Genomic DNA, 18,933 nt, shown 5'->3' with positions numbered 1-18,933 from the left:
TGAGGACACTGTCCCAAGATTTTCCTGGGGTCATGGCCTTAGAGAGTTTCTAGTTTCAAGGACTGGAGCCCACAGACCCCACTATGAATAAGCCTTGACTGAGTTTCCAAACACAAGAAAGAAAGACAGTGAGAGCTTAAGAATATTTATTCCTGTACAAACCATTACAAAACCACCTTTCAGGGCTGAGGAAATTGGGTGGTGGTGGTGGTGAGGCTCGTGCTGACACCCAAGAACAGAACGTCCACTCCCTGACCCAAGCAGTAGCCTAGCCTCTGTCCTGAACCTGCCTTGCTCTTCACAGCACCCCCAGATCCCCTCAGGAATGCTTTATCACATATCTCATATCCTTCATCTTGCTGCTTAGGAACAAGACAGCAGACTGAATAGCTAGGTACACCCGCTCTATCCCCACCAGCTCCTTTGGGGCTGCTCTCCTAGGGAAAAAACCACAGAGTCAGCAATTAAGTGCCAGGTCAGAAGGGAGGGAACCTGCAACCCAGGTGCTCTCTCACTCCCCCTTCCCTCTCCAACTACTTGAGCAGCCAGGTGGCCTTTTGGTTAGTGGGGCTTTGAAACCCTCCAGACAGATGTGACGTCCATACAAAATTCCAACTGCAGTTGGAATCCCCATTTCCTTTTTCTGGAATCTGGGTATAAGTAGAGCCCGCAGCCGTAAGATCCGTTCTAAACTAGCAGAAAACCACTCGGCAGGTGGGAAGGGGACCTCACTGAGGTGAGACTGAGACATCATCGAATTGGGGAAGTGGGATGGGGAACAAATGGAGAAGAGGAAATGAGGCACTGTCGATTTAATTTTCGAGATTAGCAGCTGTAAGGGGGCAGGGGAGGAGGGGGTGAATCTAGTCGGATGTCGACCCACTCAGGAGTGGCCTACTTCCCTTCCTTCCCTGCCAATCACAGCCTTGGGAAGAAAGAGGTATTGGAAGGACAGGCAAGGGGGGCTGGGAGAAGCCTTTGTCTATCCTGATAGAGCAGAGTTCTTTAGAAATTAGTTCCCAACCCGTGCCTGCCCATGACCAGAAATAGAATGGGAACTGAAGAAGAGAGAGGAAGGAAAGGGCATGGGGTCAGAAATAGAATCCTAAAATGTCTGGGCTGGAAGAGACCTTAGAGATCATTGAGCCCAAGCCCTTCCATTTATAGAAGAAGAAAATGAGACCCCTAGAGGGAAGGTCACTTGCCCAGGGTCCAGTAATGAATTAGCAGCAGAGTAGAGACTAGAACCCAGGGTCTCAGCCCCCACAGCATACAATCATTTCTCTTTCTTTTCTTCCCATTTTGAGTGCCAGGGGAGGGGAAGCAAACACTTCCAAGTTTTATGGAATAAAGAAAAAAGCCCCTGGAAAGCACAGGGCCACAGAAATGCTAAGGACTATGCTCGACTCTCCCATCGGGCTGGGACAAAATGAACCCAGCTACTGGAGAGAAGGGGAGGCTGCGTCCTGCTTTACTTAGAGGACTTGCTGAGAGAGCAGGCCCAGGCTTCAGTGGGCAGGGGCACCGAGACCAATCAAAGTGGCTTGTGCCTGTGGCAAAGGGCATGTTATGTGCTTCCTCTCACAGCTCTTGGTCCAAGCCCCCAGTGTCTCTGGGCCCAGGAACTTTTCTAAAGTTGACTGGAAAAAAACTGGAAGTTTTTTTTTTCTTTTTTTCTTTTTTTTTGGTGTCTCTTCAGGGGGAAACACCTCAGGGTCAAAGAAATTAGAACTAAGGCCTCATGGGGAAGGTCATATATCTTTGTCCTCTAATTAACTCAGAAATGGGATCACAGCCCAGGTTGGCTGGAGGATACCCCAAGACCCTGATTCATTAGGAAATGTACCCCAGACCCTGTTTAGCTAAGATATGCTTCCAAGACCCTGATTGGCCAAAAGATACCCTCAAACATGCCAAATAACCTGGAGTTCCGGCCTTCCAGGCCTTGAATGACTAGAAGAGGCTCCAAGATTGACTAGTTGAGATGCTGATTGGACAGTAGAATTCTCCTGAGTCCCAACTGGCCAGGACCTAACCCCTACCCCCTGATTGTCTAGGAGCCTACCCTCTGAGCCCTGATTGTCCAGGAAATACCCTTATGTCCAGGAAGGATGGGAGAAGGTAATGTTGTAGGCCCTAGACCAGGAGGAGAAAACCCTCTTCTCAGTGATGAAGCGGTGGTGATTGCCCTTGCGGCTCCGCTCATTCTGGATGTAGGTGATGCATTCATCTGGCCCCTTGGGTTCGTAGTAGTGATAGGGCATCCGGTGGGGCTGGGGCCGCTGGCTGGAGAGCGGACAAAGGAAAGAGAACGATGCTAAAGGATGGTGCTCCTCACGGCCCTCACTGGGGAAAAGAGATGCTCCCCTGCTTGCCCCCCTCCTGATAGGATAAGAAAGGTCCCTGAGGCTCTGAGTGGCCCCGCACATACCTCCTCCCCCTCCCAAATTAATCCAGTGATACTTTGGTTGGTCCAGACAATTGGATTAAGTGGAGTTTAAAGGCAAGACCAAATAGCTAGTTCATGGTGGAGACAGGACTCAAATGTGGGACGAGTTATATGTTCTTGGGTATGTCACTATTTCCTCTTCTTTAAAATGAGACAGGGTTGAACTAGATGACCACTAAGGTCCCTTCCAAACTCTTAACAATTTCTGACTATCATATATTGATTCATCCATTCAACAAACGTTTGTTGAATGTTTATATTGTACCTAGGAGATACACAAAGTTTAGATGAAATGTGTTTCCTGTCCTCAGGAAGTTTCCCGACTAGGAGGGGGATAATGGCTAAACGGTTTTGGGGTGGAGATAAGTTGACTGATGGTTGGGTGAGGGCTATCCTGGTGAAGCTACAAAGTAATTTAATCTTCCCACTTATGGGGTCAGGTGGGGATATGGGATGTTTAGTCCCATCCCAGGGACCTCTAGCCAAGGTGGGGTGTGGGAAGAGGGAAGAGATCAGGGAAGAGCAGAAACCTTACCTGCAGTAGTTGGGTGGCACCATCCCATAAACGTGGACCCGGTCACAGAGCTCCACGGCAATTACCATGGTGAACCAGCCTGTGCTCAGCCAGGATCGAGACTTCTCCCTATGGGCCAGGAGCCAGAGAGTAGATGGTAAGGCAGGGGAAGCTTTGGGGAAGGGAGTCAAGCATAGGTCCAGGTGAGAAGGAGAGGAAGGCCATGAACTGGTATTTAACCACTGTATCTACCCACCCACCTATTCTTCCTTTTTTTTTTTTTTTTTTTTAGTGAGGCAATTGGGGTTAAGTGACTGAGGCCGGATTTGAACTCAGGGACTCCTGACTCCAGAGCCGGTGCTCTATCCACTGCGCCACCTAGCTGCCCCCTATTCTTCCTTTTAAAACCTGTTCCACAGCCTCCCTCTGGCCAATCACTCTCAGTCCAGAACCATCCAAAGAAGCCAATGTGGAGAAATGTCCTTCCCTCATTACTCATTAGACCTGGTCGTTTAAAAAAAAAAAAATCAGCCTCAGTGGGAAGGACAGGATTTAGCCCCTGAGCCCCATATCTTTCTCCATAAGAAGTGTGGTGTAATGGAAAGTACATTGAATTATGTCCAAGGACCTAGATTCCAATCTTGGCAATCAGCATTCTACCTGTGTCATCTCAGGCAAGTCAGTCTAATCTCTCTGGATCTCAGTTGCTTCATCAGAAAAAGGAAGGGGCTGAACTAGAGGAAATCTTAAGATTCTTTCTTTCTTTCTTTCCTTCTTTCTTTCTTTCTTTCCTTCTTTCTTTCTTTCTTTCTTTCTTTCTTTCTTTCTTTCTTTCTTTCTTTCTTTCTTTCTTTCTTTCTTTCTTTCTGGAGGCAAACAAGGTTAAATGACTTGCTCAGGGTGACACAGCTATTAGGTATCTGAGGCCAGATTTGAACTCACGTCCTCCTGACTCCACACTCTGTCCACTGCACCACCTAGCTGCCCCCCTTAAAGTTCTTTCTAAAGGTGATGCTGATCCTAGGATTTCTTAGTCCCTCACACCCATGATTCCCACATCTATTAGGTTGGCAGCTCCTCTACTTCCTCAATACCAGTTTCTCCCTCTCTCCAGGGGTGCAAGGATTCCCCAAGCCCTCCCTTAATCTAGCAAACATAGCCAAGAGAGGATGAATCTCTGTAACTTGACCTTCATGAACTTGGTACTTTCTTTTTCTTGGCGTCAGTGATTCAGTGGAAAGACGGCTGACCTTGAATTCGAGCAATCTGGGTTCAAAGTTCAAAGCCTATCACTGCTACTTATTACCTATGTGACCCTGGGCAAGACACTTAAACCTTTCTCCATCAGTAAAATGAGGGTTTGGATTGGATGTCCTCTAAGGTCCCTTCTAAATCTATGATCCAATGTCCATTTCATCCCATGATTCCTCAGTAAAATTTTGTATGTAAAGCAATAGCCATGTTGGATTGTGGCACTGTGAGTGGCATAGGGGTGACTTTTCCTGCAGATCCTCCTAGACCCAGCTCTCCTTTGTGGGACAAGGGCACCACTATCCTTCCAGCTACCCTGGCCTGCAACTAGAATCATCCTCAATCCCTCACTCTCCATCAGGCCTCCCTATCCAAGTCAGCGCCGAGTCTTGTCCAGTCTACCTCTACAACATCTCCAGGCACATGCTCACCAGCCCTATCATCTCTTCTCTAGACTAGTCTCCTACTGATCTACCTGCTTCCAGTCTCTCCCCTCTCCAAGTCTTCCACCAAGCTGCCAAAATAGTTCTCCTAAAGCTCAGGTGGGACCCTGTCACTCTCCTGCTTAAAAAGGGGGCAACTCGGGGCAGCTAAGTGGCGCAGTGGATAGAGCACCAGCCCTGGAATCAGGAGTACCTGAGTTCAAATCCAGCCTCAGACACTTAACACTTACTAGCTGTGTGACCCTGGGCAAGTCACTTAACCCCAATTGCCTCACTAAAAAAAAAGGGGGGGGGCAACTCTCTATGGACTCTCCTAGGATTAAATACAAACTCCTCTGTTTGGCCTCTAAAGCCCTGCAAAAACTAAGTCCAACCTACCTTTCCAGCTTTCTTATGTATTACCCCTTTGACACAGTCTCAAAACTACTATTCTCTTACACACACATACACACACACACATGCCCGCACGCACGCACACTCACATCCCATCCCATCTCTCCTCTCCGTATCTTTTTTTTTTTTTAATTTTTGTGGGGCAATGAGGGTTAAGTGACTTGCCCAGGGTCACACAGCTAGTAAGTGTCAAGTGTCTGAGGCTGGATTTGAACTCAGGTCCTCCTGAATCCAAGGCCAGTGCTTTATCCACTGAACCACCTAGCTGCCCCCTCTCCTCTCCATATCTTTACACAAACAGCTTGGCACATGCTTGGGATACACTCCCTCTTCACCTGTTTTTGTTTCTTTTATTTTTTTTATTTTTTTGGGGGGGGGCTCATAGGGCAATGAGGGTTAAGTGACTTGCCCAGGGTCACACAGCTAGTGTCAAGTGTCTGAGGTTGGATTTGAACTCAGGTCCTCCTGAATCCAGGGCCAGTGCTTTATCCACTGCGCCACCTAGCTGCCCCAGTTTTTGTTTCTTTTAAAGTTCATCTCAAACACCATCTACATGGACATTTTCTTGATTTCTAACCTGCCTCCTCCCCCAATACATACCACCCTAATGTACAACACTAGTTTGTATTTCTTTTTCATATACTTATATGTGTAAATCCTATCTTGTCCATATCCCCTTGAGGACAAGGGACCTTCTAATTTTCTTTGTAGCCCCACTACCTAGCATAATGACTGGCATATAACAGATGCTTAATAAATGCTTATTGATTGACTCATTGTATATTTGGAGTGATAATGCCCACAGAAAACAGTGTGTGCTATGGGTGACTGCACCAGCAAAGAAGAATCAGCACAGTGCATGCTGGGATGGGGGGGGGTCAAGGATAGGCACAATTGCTGGTGTGAGGTAAAAGAAATGCCAGGGCCAGGGAGCCTGAGTAGACAGGGAAGCCGGTACCTGTCCTTGCCCGTCTCACCCCGGAAGAGGTCATCAAACTGACGCATGCGGGTGGGCGAGACAGCATAGGCGGCCATATTGGGGAAGGCAAGACCCACGCGCTGGATGACCCGTAGCAGGCTGCCATTGGGTTTCTGCATTTTGCTGGGAGGACCCCAGAAGATGAACACAGTTTCCGGGGTCTTGTTGACAAACTCTTGGGGCCGCCGTAGAACGCGGTACACGCTGGAGTGAGCCACAACTCGAAAGGTGGTCTTGCTACCCACGTCCACCTCGTAGCCTGTGGTGGGCGCATCGTTCATGCGAATGGTGCACTCTGCGCGTTCGATCTCTGGTCCCAGCTTTGTGCCCAGGAGGTGACTTGAGCTGGTGATGATCACACACTGGTGACAGTGGGAGGTCAGTGTCTGCCGAAGGAGAAGAAGATTCTCTGATTTTATATCCAACCCCAGCTCTTCCACTCATCTGCATGACCTTCAGTAGGTGACTCAGTATCCCTCGGTCTCATTTCCCAACCAGAAAAATGAAGCTGTTAGACACTTTTGATTGGAAGGTCCCTTCCAGAGCTATATTTCTATGAAAATTTAGATCCAGGGGCAGCTAGGTGGCGCAGTGGAGAAAGCACCAACCCTCGATTCAGGAGGACCTGAGTTCAAATGTGACCTCAGATGCTTGACACTTACTAGCTGTGTGACCCTGGGAAAGTCACTTAACCCTCATTGCTCCACCAAAAAAGGAAGAAAGAAAGAAAGAAAGAAAATTTAGATCCTATATGTTGCTTTAAAGGTTGAAAACACTTTGTGTGTGTGTGTGTATACATGTTTTATATATCTATATATGTATACACACATAGATAAAATCTCATTTGATCCTTCCAACAATCCCATGAGGGAGTCACTATTGTCCTCTTCATTTTATAGATGAAATTGAGTCTCAGAGATATTAAGTGACCTACCTAGGGTCATGGTGGCCTTCTCTTACATGCTTCTGACCAGGGCAAAGTATAGTGAAACTCTCAGCCTCCACATTTTAGACTCTAGTTAAGTTATACCACCATGTTTGGTAGTTGTATCAACTGCTGGCTTACATCTGACTTGCAGTCCAGTAAGATCCCTAAGTCTTTTTTTTTTTTTTTGGTTGGGCTATGAGGGTTAAGTGACTTGTCCAGGGTCACACAGCTAGTAAGTGTCAAGTATCTGAGACTGGATTTGAACTCAGGTCCTCCTGAATCCAGGGCCAGTGCTTTATCCACTGTGCCACCTAGCTGCCCCCCTAAGTCTTTTTTAACATGAATTATTGTTGATTTGGGGCAGCCAGGTGATGCTATAGTGCACAGAGTGCCTGCTGGGGAGTCAGGAAGACCCATGGTCAAATCCAGTCTCAGATACCTACTAGCTGTGTGACCCTGAGCAAGTCATTTACCCCAGTTTGTCTCAGTTTCCTCATCTGTAAAATGAGCTAGAGAAGGAAATGGCAAACCATTCCAGTATCTCTGCCAAGAAAACTCCAAATGGTGTCACAGAATCAGACATGACTGAAAAAACAAACAACAAATTGTTAATCTAGATCTCTTCCATCCTGTATCTGAGCAGCTGATTTTTCTTAATATAAGTGTACCATTTAACATTTGTTCCAATTAAGTTTTATCATGTTAGATCTTTTTAAATTCTGATTCTGTCTTCTTTTTTTTTATTTTATTTTATTTTTTTTTTTTTTAGTGAGGCAATTGGGGTTAAGTGACTTGCCCAGGGTCACACAGCTAGTTAAGTATTAAGTGTCTGAGATCGGATTTGAACTCAGGTACTCCTGACTCCAGGGCCGGTGCTCTATCCACTGCGCCATCTAGCTGCCCCCTGATTCTGTCTTCTAATGTATTGTATTCCTCTATTTATGTACAGGTTACCTCCACTATTAGGATGCATGTTCCTCTGTGAATTAGTATCTTAGAAAAGCGAATTCATAATTCACTTCCTTGTGATTCAAATGGAGTGCCACGTTGTTCTAGGCATTCTGGAAAACAATTTAGAATTATGCCCCTAAAGTCCTTAAATGGCCATTATACCCTTTGCTACTACAAGGTTTATACCCCAAAAAGATCAGCGAAAGAGGAAAATGACCCACATGTACAAAAAAAAATTATAATAGCTCTTTTTGTAATGGTAAAAAGCTAGACACTAAGGGGTATCCATCAACTAGGGAATGGCTAACCAAATAATGGTATATGAATGTGACAGAATACTACTATGCTGTAAGAAAGGCTGAAAGGAAGGATTTCAGAGAAACCTGTGAAGACGTCTATGAACTGATGCAGAATGAGATGAAGAGAACCAGAATGATTTATGTAATAACAATACTGTAAAGACAAACAACTTTGAAAGACCTAAAAATTCTAATCAACTGACAAACCATGACTCCAAAAGACTGATAATGAAAAATGCTACTTACCTCTTATTGGAGAGTTGATAATGCAATCTGAGATATACATTTTTGGACACGGCCAATATAGGGTTTTGTTTTGCTTGGTTATATATATTTATTACAAGGGTTTGGCTTTTGGTTTTGTTTTCTTTTTAATGGGGTAGGAGAGGTCAGAGCAACTAGGTGGCAAAGTAGATAGAGCAATGGGGCTGGGTAAGTCACTTAACCCAGTTTGCCTCAGTTTTCTTATCTATAAAATGAACTGGAGAAGGAAATGGCAAATCACTCCAGTATCTTTGCCAAGAAAACCCCAAATGTGGTCACAAAGAATTTGAAACAACTAAACAACAGGAAAGGCTAAAGGAAACAAAAAATAAATGCTTGTTTATTGGAAGGGGAAAAAGTAAGCTCCTTGAGGACAGGGACTGTTTGCACTTTCCCTCCTCAGTATTCAGTACAGTGCCTAGCACATCATTTACACTTAATAAATGCAGATTGATTAAATAATTGGTTATCATCTATAAATATGGCATTAAGCTCCTCATTCAAATAGTTGATAAGAGCCTTGTGACCACTACTAGAGCTTAGTATCAAATGGAGAAAATGGAAACAAATGATTGGGTATAAAACAACACACTTCCTGGTGTCCCGACCCCAGGCCTACATCTTCATATCCACAGTATCTCAAAAAGCCAAGGGAAAACCAGAACCATTTACACTCCATCCACAAGAATGTAAAGGAAAACAATTCTCAAAGACTTCAAATCTATGATCAAAAGGGGACCAGATGTGACTTCAGAGGACTGACATTAAAGGGTATCACCTGCCTCACAACAGAGAGGTGACAGACTCCAGGTATAGAAGGAGACGCATTTTCAGACAACAGCCAATGTGTTGATTAGTTTTCCTTTATTATACTCTGTTACAAGGGGGGGGGGAATATTGATGTGAGAAGGGGAGGAGGGAGGACTCATTGGGAATTGACTGCAATATAAAATAAGCATCAATAATTTTTTTAATCCAGGGGAACATTTCTGAAGGGGTATCCAATGCTCCCATTCCCATTCCTTTCTGGGTGGATGGATAGGTGAGGGTAATCTCTGGGAAGGGCCTCCCCATAAGTAGAAGCAGTGTGGTATGTACAATGAGAAGACTAACTTGGGAGTAAGAGAACTGGGTTCAAATCCTGTCTTTGCTACTAATTACCTGTGGGACCACCTTGGTCAAGTCACTTACCCTACCTGGGCTTCAGTTTCCTTCTCCATAAAATGTAGGAGTTAGACTAGATAGTCTTTGGATCTCTTCTATTTCTAGCTCGATGATCTCATAATAACTGGTCCTCTTAAGAGTGCTCATTCCTGGATCCCACCTAGGTTCTCAGGAGAAGTAACTCCCAGACTCCCCATAACTCTGGAATGGCCAGCCCTCTCTCTTCCTACCTTGTTGCCAAGGACTGGGACATAGCTGTCAGCAATAGCCCACTTCTTCAGGTTGGGTGGCCGGTGGAAGTGGCCTCGAAGAGAACTATAGGGGAAGACATCATTGACGCTGTTGGAGCTGTAGAGGATGAGGAGGGTGATGAGCGCAAACAGGGCCCCTAGCACCACTGATCGTTGGCCCTGCAGGAAAAGGGAAGAAGCCTGGATGAAAAGCAGTCAGAGGCTAAGAAACCAAAGTCAAACTCCCTCCATCTCTTAGACCACAGTAGGGAAAAACAGCTAAGTCATTCCTCTTAGTCATGGAGACAGCCCAAGCACATGAAATGAATGAATGAGTGAGAAAGCACTTAATAAGCACCCACCGGGCAGTGTTCTAAGCCCTGGGAATATAGACACAAAAACAAAGACGATGGCTGCCCACAAGGACCTTACATTTTAATGGGGGAAGACAAAACATATATGGAAGTGATGGCCAAAGTAGGACAAATAATTCACATTGTCCTTTCTGGGAATGAGGGGATAAGAATATCAATTTGATTATTTTCCCCCTAGCTTTTACCTCACTATCCCCTTTGCCCCCTACTCCCCACTTCGGTGAGGGGGATGGCTGGAGCACACCCCAGCAGGTCTTCCATTTGTCACTGGCCTTCTAGTCATTCAGGAAACAGAACACTCATCTTCCAATTCTGTCTTCTCACTGATTGTCCTCTATGGCTAGAATGTTCTCCATCACCTCCCTCTTCTGCCTTCCCCAGGTTCCTTCAAGACTCTGTTCAACTCTCACCCTCTATGGGGTGGCTTTTCTACTCCACCCCCCCCCAACTTCCCTCTAAGATTTAGGATAATTTACACTTGTAGGAAGAATCTAAGAGCCTTAGGTGAGGGGAAGGAGAAATCACCACAGTCTAGGTGTAGCCAGCACTTGAAGGATGAAGAGGATTTGGACAGGCAGAGAGGAAAGAGGGCATTTCAGGCAGGGGTGATGGTGCAGACAAAGATTTGGAATGGTGTGTTCGGTTTGGCTGGAGCAGAGGGTTCACGTAGGGCTGTAGTAGGAAATGAGGCTGCATAGGTAAGTTGGAGCTAAACATTGGAGACATTTGAATATCAGGCAGAAAATCTTTTGCTTTAGTCTTTAGGTACCTGGATGTCACAGAAGGTATTTGAGCAAGGGAATGATACAGAAAGTGCATGATATTTAAAACATGAGCCTGGAAACATGCTCAAGATGGCCTATGGGGGAGAGAATGGTACCAGGAAGACCAGTGAGGAGTCTGCTAAATGAATCCAGCTAATGAGTCCTAGAATGGAAAGGAGAGGGGAATGATAGGGTTAAATCACAGGGTGATGGATGAGTCCAAGATTTCAAGCTTTGGATTTATCCTCAGACAAATGTGGCCCAAAGGCAGGAGTTGGGAGAGATCTGAGTTCAGATTCTGCTTTGAACATGAGATTTTAGCTATGGGATAAGGCAAATTACTTAACCCCTCAGGGCCTCAGTTTCCTCATCTGTAAAATGGGATCTCATATGACTTCCCTCACAGCAGAAGTGTCAAACTCTCCAGGCTAGCAAGGCTCTAGAGTATAGCCAAACCAGATTAAAATGTGATTGGGAAATGTTTAACAAAATAAATTAAAATACAGGACAATTCAGATAATGTTAATTTGTGGTTTTAAAGAATCCCTTTCTATTTGAATTTGACACCACTGCCTCACTGGATTGTGGTGAAGAAAGTGCTTTGTAAACCTTAGGGCCCAAGAGAAATTGGAACCTGACCCCCAGAGTCCTGACTCCAAGCTCAGCAAGGCCCCATATTGGCCAGAGCTGCCTCCAGTTCTATCAAGAGCCTGAGAGTGAACAACAGGCTTCCTAACCCCCATGTCTTTCTTGTGTCCTGTAGTGTCCTCAGCACCCACAAGCTTAGCTCATGTGGGCACCATTTAGACTGCACTAATCATCACTTTATCTGGATCCTGCTTTTAGTCAGTTGTATCTTAATCATATAGAGCAGGTCAGAAAGAGGATAGAGTGCCAGACCTGGAGTCAGGAAGACCTAAGTTCAAATCCTGCTTCAGATACTTCTAGCTGTGTGACCCTGGGCAAGTCACTTCACCCTGTTTACCTCAGTTTCCTCATCTATAAAATGCGCTGGAGAAGGAAATGGTGAACCACTCTAGTATCTCTGCCAAGAAAACTCCAAATGGAATCATGAAGAGTTGGACACAACCAAACAACAATAATCTTATTCATGCATGGCCATATCTTTTCCTTCCTTGGTATACCTAATGAGGGGCTCCAAACCTAGTGGGAGTTCAATCTGGGCATATCACCAACTTTTCAGAGCACTTTTACATCCATTTCCTAATTTGATTCTCCCTATAACCTTATAAGTTAAGCAAGGCAAGGATCCTTATCTCCATTTTATAGATGAGAAAACTAAGGTCCAGATGAACTGAGGCCCCCAACAAAAGGTCCCTTGAGCATCTGAACTTAGTAGGGGAAGTATTGTTGAACAGAAAGGATAGCTGTTTGGGGGCAGCTAGGTGGCACAGGGGATAAAGCACCAGCCCTGGATTCAGGAGGATAGTTCAAATCCAGCCTCAGACACTTGACACTTACTAGCTGTGTGACCCTGGGCAAGTCACTTAACCCTCATTGCCCAGCAAAGAAAAAAAGAAAGAAAAGAAAGGATAACTGCAAAGGGCCCAACATGCCCCCTGGAATGCAGATCAGATGAGGGGGCAGGTTCATTCATCCCTCAGGGACAGGCTAGAATTCAAGAAGTTCTGGTGCAGAGCAGGTCAAGAGTCCAGCAAGACAAGACACCAGGGCCAGCAGGGAGGACAGAAGGATGAGGCACTTACCTTATTTTTATTCATGTCTCTCCAGCAGTCTTGGGATGGGAGCAGCTTTTGGGTCACCCGGGGGAGGGGGAAAAAGGGTCACACCTGCAAGCCAACAGGAAAGGGTTCAACTCCTCTCAGGCAGAGGTAACATGGCCTTAAGAGTACAGTAAATGCCCTGTGAGAGAACTAGGATTTCCACTGACTGGCCCCATGATGAAAAATCAGCCAACCTCACACACATACATTCAGGGGCAATTCACACCACAGTCTTGAGCTAACACTGGGCATCGATTTTCCTTCTCAGGCCTCCATCCCTTCTCCTTTTCCCTGACCAAGAGTTGTGCCCCTGCCCCCCTAGCACAGGGGATGCCCCCAAATTAGGGCTGGTGTAACCTGGGGACCCCTGGGAGGAGACAGAAGGGAGAGAGAACCAGTTATACTAATCAGAATGAGCCTTAACCATATGCACTTCCTTGTCCATGCCCTAAAATGTCCCTCACTGATGCACCTTCTCCCTTGATCACTTCCTTCTTCATTCCCTTGCTTAATAAGGGAAATACTTACTAGTTCTAAATCATAGCCTGAGGATATTCTTACAGGTACATTTTCTCCCTTTTTTTTCCCCCCCTTTTGCCGGGCAATGAAGGTTAAGTGATTTGCCCAGGGTCACACAGCTAGTGTCAAGTGTCTGAGGTTAAATTTGAACTCAGGTCCTCCTGAATCCAGGGCCCGAGCTTTATCCACTGCGCCACCTAGCTGCCCTACGGGTACATTTTCCAGAGGAGTTCCCCAATTGTCTTATTCACTTCCCTTGGTGGCCACTTCTCTGGCCAAGCCCTCATGCCTACCCCCAATAGGACTCCACCCATATTTCTAGGACTAGCCCTTAAGGTCTGACAAGTATTCAATGTTGCCAGTGTCCACATAGAATCCGAGAATGTCAGAGCCAGAAAAGACATTCGAAATCATCTAGGCCAGCCCCCTCATTTAATAGATGAGAGAACTGAGAGCCCAGAGATGGGAAGCGTCTTCTCTAAGTCACACAGTGAATAAGCATAAGAGCCAGGACCAGAACCCCATCTTCCAAGGCTACCAGCCAGAGCAGATCACAGGGGATCCTCTTCATCACCAGCAGGGGATGTATTACCTACCTCATTGCATCTGTTTACCCAAGCAACAACCAAAACACCAGGGGATTACACAGGGAAATTGAATAAGAAATTGAGGGAAGGGGAGGTAGGTATGAGGGGTTTAAGGGAGAGGAATACCATGTCAATCGGAGAAAGAACAAAGAATATTCAGCAAATATCAAGTTTAATCGAATAGAAGAGCTGGAGAGAGGTTAAAGCAATTCAGAAAATGCAGAGAAAATTGGAGCTGGTTAAGCTCTTAACACATTAGAGCTAGAAGTGCCTGAAAACACAGAATGTCAGGCCCATAAGGGATCTGAGACAGCTAATAATCCAACCAGATCATTTGACACAGAAGCCCACAGAAACAAAGTCACCCGTTAGAATCTTTCAGGTAGTTGCTGACTGCCTAATAGCGTTGTCTGAATTGAGTAGTATAGGGTCAAGCTGTTTTGATACTATGCAATGAAGGTACTGTAATAGCTAATTGCACTAGGTTAGTGGCAGAACTAGAACTAAAACCCAGGTCAGGTGACAGCTGTCTCAGTGCTGAGCTCCCCTGCCAACCAAAAGCAGATCACATGCACTATGCCTGGAAAGTAGGGCCCCCTCACCCTCCCATGTGGGGGTGGGAAGGCCAGGATTCTCAGGGTTCCCACGAATTTCCCTGATGGAGGGAGTCCATTCTTCCAGGCTTCCCTCTCCAGGGCTTACTGGCCAAGGCAGCTCCCCTAGGTACACCAATCCTCCCCTCACCCCACGACTTATTGGGGCTCCCCTTCCGCTAACACGCAGATAGGGCAAGGTTCCAGAGAAAAAAGTAAAACAGAGAACAAGACGGGAAAACCAAAAACCATACCCGAGAAAGAGAACTGATAAGTCTGCCCCTGTCAGACCCAGGGATGGGTATGTGGCCCCAACCCTCACTCCACTAACAGAACCCACCCTTCCCCCCTTCTCTCCCCTCCTCCTCTCCCTCTGTGTCTTAGGTGTGTGGGAGGCTGGGAGTGTAGACTCAGAACATTCCCTTCCATTACAGACCCAAGCTCCAGCTTCCCCAACCCCCCATATCCTGTTCTCTCCCCTCTTCCCTGCCCCCAAAAAGTGGAGGAACACAAGGTCCCTGAGTGGGAGGGCTAAGGGGGGAAAACCACAACTGGGAAAGGCAGGAGGCAAGAGGAAGTTGGGGGAGGTAAGATTTGGGAGGGGAAGGGAGGATGAAGAGCCACCAAAACCACCCCCTCCGTTAAGTAGCATCTGGGTCAAGAGACTCCTCTCCTTTTCTAGGCATGGGCCGCTGGGAGCCCCGACTCTACGCCAGGAACTCTCCCTCATTCTCTGTGGCCCCTGTAAGAGTGAAGGGGGGGGGGAAGACCCTAGAGCAGTGCATTCTGGGTTGTCACTGCCCACACCCCCTTCCAGCTCCCCCCCCCGTTCCGCCCCCCGCCAGCACTCTGGCCCCAGGGCACGCTCCCTCCACTCCCACAAGGGTTCTCCCCCTCCCCCCATCCCCCCATAGCTCCTCCCTGGGATTACCCGCTGCCAGCAAGTTTTTGGACAGCCTGAAGGCCCACCCGAAGTGGACAAACGTCAAACCACAATGTAGGGGCAAAGATCACGGCCCAGGAACCCAGCGGAGCAGCCAGAGAGTCAGAGGATCAGCCCCCACAGCTCCGGGGCGGGGGATTAGATAAAGCAGCTTAATCTGACCCATGATGGGGAGACTAGATGGAGGAGAGGAGGAAAGGAAGGGGGAAGGGGACAGGCTCCCAACTACCCCTTCATCCTCTCTGAGCTCTAGAATCTACCCCCTCTGCCTGCCCCCCTCCTCCCAACAAGGGCCGTGCCCTCTCCCCTCACCCCATCTCCACTCGGATGGGGGCAGGGGCCACCACCCAGTCCTAGCAACTGTCGAGCCGGGGTGGAGGTTGCACACAGCACCCAACACCCGGGGGATTCCTAAACGCAGATAAGGGCGAGGCACAGAGTTGGAGGGAGACCGGGGCAAAGGGGTCCCATTTACCATGGTCCTGGGCTAGCCCCCTCCCCACGCCAACTCCGCGCATCTCCTGCCCCAGGCCCTCCCCTTCCCCGTGCATCTTCTGCCCCAGGTTCCTGGCTCACCTCCCCCGGGGAGCGCCGGTACCTGGTCCCGCTCACATGGCGCTGCAGCTGGGCCCCCAGCGCCTCCGCAGCCCCGGAGCCGCTACTGGCCCAGGCCCCGCTGCAGCCGGAGCTGGAGCCGGAGCCCGGAGCCCGGAGCCCGGAGCCAGATCCCGAGCCCGAGCAGCGCTAGGTCCTAGCGCCGCCCCGGCTACCCCTGACCAGCCGGCTCAGAGAGGGAGGAGCGCAAAACCCGAGGGGGGTGTCTCCGCCCTCGCCCCAGAACTGCCTCCTCATTTAGGCATGGTTGTTCAGAGTCTAACGGATCACTGTGTGCCTTAGTCTTTCCCGTTCCCCGCCTTCACACATCCTGGGCACACAGATAAATGTCAATCAAGTCTAACTAGGCGCTGAGGGATACAAAGGAAGGCGATACTTGTACCCTTCGGTCCCTCACTCCCGCCAGGCCACATACTAGTCTAGGTACTCAGCAGCTTGCCCCTGGATTATTTTTTTCTCTGTCTCTTTTTTCTCAACTTTTCTTCCTACCTCTAAACTCTCTCCCTCCAGCATCTCCTGGCTGACTAATATTCCCGATGCTCTGCTCTGATATCCAATGACTTCCCCATTCAAAAACCGCTGGTGGCTCCCTATTGCTTCCAGGATAAACTGCTTTAGTCATCGCAGGACAGGCAGCTTGGTGTGGTATCTAGCACATTCAGAAAAGGGTTCGAATCTCCTCTTTGACACTTCCTAGCTCTATGACTCCAAGGATAAATTGCTTAAACTTTTGGGGTCTCAGTTTCTTCATCTGTAAATTGGAGGTGATATCTGTAGTAATTACCCGACAGGCTTGTTATTGAGGCTGAAATGAGATAATCACTCCCCTTGAAAGCTTTAAAGTCATATAATACAATATTACCTAATATAAGCCACCTTTGTTAGTATTATAGACAGGTCCAGAAGTAGTTATTAAGGGGCAGCTAGGTGGTGCAGTGGATAAAGAAATGGTCCTGAATTCAGGAGGAGCTGAGTTCAAATCCGACCTCAGACACTTGACACTTACTAGCTGTGTGACCCTGGGCAAGTCACTTAACCCTCATTGCCCTGCAAAAAGAAGAAGAAGAAGTAGTAGTTATTAAGCCCTTGCTATGTACCAGGCACTGTGCTAAGCTCTGGAACAAGCCAAAAAGAGACAGTCCCTTCCCTCAAGGAGCTTGCATTCTAATGGAGGAAAATAACACAAGAAAGAAAGAAGGAAGAAAAGGAAAGGAAAGGAAATAGGTAGGGGGCAGCAAAGGTGTGTGTGGGGGTATAGAACATGGTGAAGAAAATCCCTTCACTGAGATTTTTAGAACACACAGTAATCACAAGTGGAACCAAATTAAAAGGATAGGATTTCAGATATCAGAGCTTTAAGGAACTGGGACAGGATCTAGTCCATTCCCTCCCCCCATTCTACAGATGGGAAAACTGAGTCCTAGAAAGGAAATGGGTCTTGCACAAAGCTACACAGGAAGTTAGCTAGAAAACCAATACTAGAACCCAACTCCCAACCAATCAACAAGCATTTATTAAGCACCTACCATGTACCAGGTACCATACTGTATTAGACCCTGAGGTCTAGGTATGGGGGAGATTACACATACTATAGGAACATAGAAATTAGATATAAGGTAGTTGGTCGGGGGAGCTACTAGTATCCTGGGAGGATCGGGAAAGGCTTCATGTATTAGCTGTTTTTGCTACCTTGGTTCAAGCTAAGCCTTGAAGGAAAATCTCCTTCTAGAAGAGGAAAGGATGCTCTGTGTTCCAGACATAAGAGGCAGGCCGAGCAAAGGCAAAGACGGAATAGAATCCCTTCTTCTTCTTCTTCAATCGGTTAAGCTAGGCCTTAGAGGTCGTGAAGGGGAGGTGCATGTGACAGTGCCTGAAAGGTAGGTCAGGGGTAGGTGATAGAGGATTTTAGAAGCTAAAATGAAGCATTTGTATTTCATCCTAATGGTAGCTAGGAGCCCTGGGAGTTTATTCAGCAAGGGTCCGGGATGACTTGTTCAGGCTTGTGCTTTAGGAGTAAGTTTATCAGCTGTGTGAAGGATGGATTAGAGTGGAGAGAATAGAGAGTGGAGACCAATTAGGAGGCTACTTCACCTGTGCAGATAAGAGATGATAAAGGCTTGAATTAAACGGTGACCTGGAAGGGGAGAGAAGGGGGGTAGCTGCAAGAGATGTCGAGTAAAGAGGTGGCAGCCGACTGATGCCTGGCTCATCTTTTCCACAAATGCAGGAGGAACTCATCAAAGACCCTTTGCTGAGAGCTGACAAGGGAGAAAAGGACCTGGGCAAGGAGCAATAGTTAGTGCCAGAGAAGAGGGATTTGCTACAAGCAGGGCGAAGGGAACAAAACAGAATGTCTCCTGCACACCAAAGCTGGAATTCTTCTAGTTCTGCCCACAGATAAAAGGCCAAAATTGAAGCCTAGGAAGGAAAAGAGGATGGTTAACAAGTGCCTTCCTAGGGTGGGGAAGCACTAAGAATTTCACTGGGTTTGCTCAGGTGACACTAGACCAAGGATGAGCTCCCGGTTCTCCTGGAAGCCTCTGCCACCCTCCTTTCCCCTGGTAAAAACTTTTTCTTCCCTGGCCCACCTGTCCTTTGCTCTAGGTTCTTTTTTTTTTTCCTGGGGACTGTATAGATGGGAAACCGAGGCTCTAAGAAGGAAATAGATTTGGCCAGTGTCACCCAATGGGTTACTGGCAGGGCTGCCGCTACATGCTGTTTCCTATCGGTACAACAAAGAGAACAAACTAAATGATAACTAAGGTCCCTTCTGGCTCTGACAGTCTGGCCAATATATGATGCCTGCAAGAGCAGGGACACCTAGCTGTGTCCATTTTGCCAGGGAATTGGTGAGTTCTTATGTAATGGGATTTGAAGATGGCATTTAAATAACATCCATGTTTGTCTTTGGAATCATGAGTTGTGGAG

At 47.2% G+C, this 18,933-nt stretch overlaps 1 protein-coding gene across 3 annotated transcripts; it reads right to left on the bottom strand.

Moving 5' to 3' along the window:
• Positions 1-129: 129 nt before the first annotated feature.
• On the bottom strand, positions 130-16,181 carry ST6GALNAC6 (ST6 N-acetylgalactosaminide alpha-2,6-sialyltransferase 6). Of its 3 annotated transcripts, XM_043983396.1 has the most exons (7): positions 15,967-16,181; positions 15,379-15,566; positions 12,731-12,814; positions 9,866-10,045; positions 6,009-6,415; positions 2,985-3,092; positions 130-2,286 (listed from the first exon to the last, which is right to left on the bottom strand). In XM_043983396.1, the coding sequence occupies exons 3-7, from the start codon at positions 12,743-12,745 to the stop codon at positions 2,097-2,099; spliced, it is 900 nt and encodes a 299-aa protein (XP_043839331.1). In that variant the 5' UTR covers positions 12,746-12,814; positions 15,379-15,566; positions 15,967-16,181; the 3' UTR covers positions 130-2,096. The 3 variants fall into 3 exon arrangements, with proteins under 3 accessions (XP_043839331.1, XP_043839329.1, XP_043839330.1); XM_043983394.1 differs by lacking the exon at positions 15,379-15,566 and having other exon boundaries at positions 15,967-16,180; XM_043983395.1 differs by lacking the exon at positions 15,379-15,566 and having other exon boundaries at positions 15,989-16,180.
• Positions 16,182-18,933: the final 2,752 nt, after the last annotated feature.

The sequence above is a fragment of the Dromiciops gliroides genome, chromosome 2 (assembly GCF_019393635.1).
Source record: "Dromiciops gliroides isolate mDroGli1 chromosome 2, mDroGli1.pri, whole genome shotgun sequence".
Taxonomy (NCBI): domain Eukaryota; kingdom Metazoa; phylum Chordata; class Mammalia; order Microbiotheria; family Microbiotheriidae; genus Dromiciops; species Dromiciops gliroides.
Note: the sequence above shows the minus strand (reverse complement) of the source record. Positions and strands in the feature narration are given on the sequence as shown.

What these genes read in the sequence shown, in the direction of transcription:
- ST6GALNAC6 (XM_043983396.1), bottom strand. An exon ending in GGTGAGACGGGCAAGGACAG is followed by an intron (nt 3,093 to 6,008) that starts GTACCGGCTTCC and finishes CCTGGCCCATAG; the next exon opens with GGAGAAGTCTCGATCCTGGC. An exon ending in GTGCCACCCAACTACTGCAG is followed by an intron (nt 2,287 to 2,984) that starts GTAAGGTTTCTG and finishes TCCGCTCTCCAG; the next exon opens with CCAGCGGCCCCAGCCCCACC.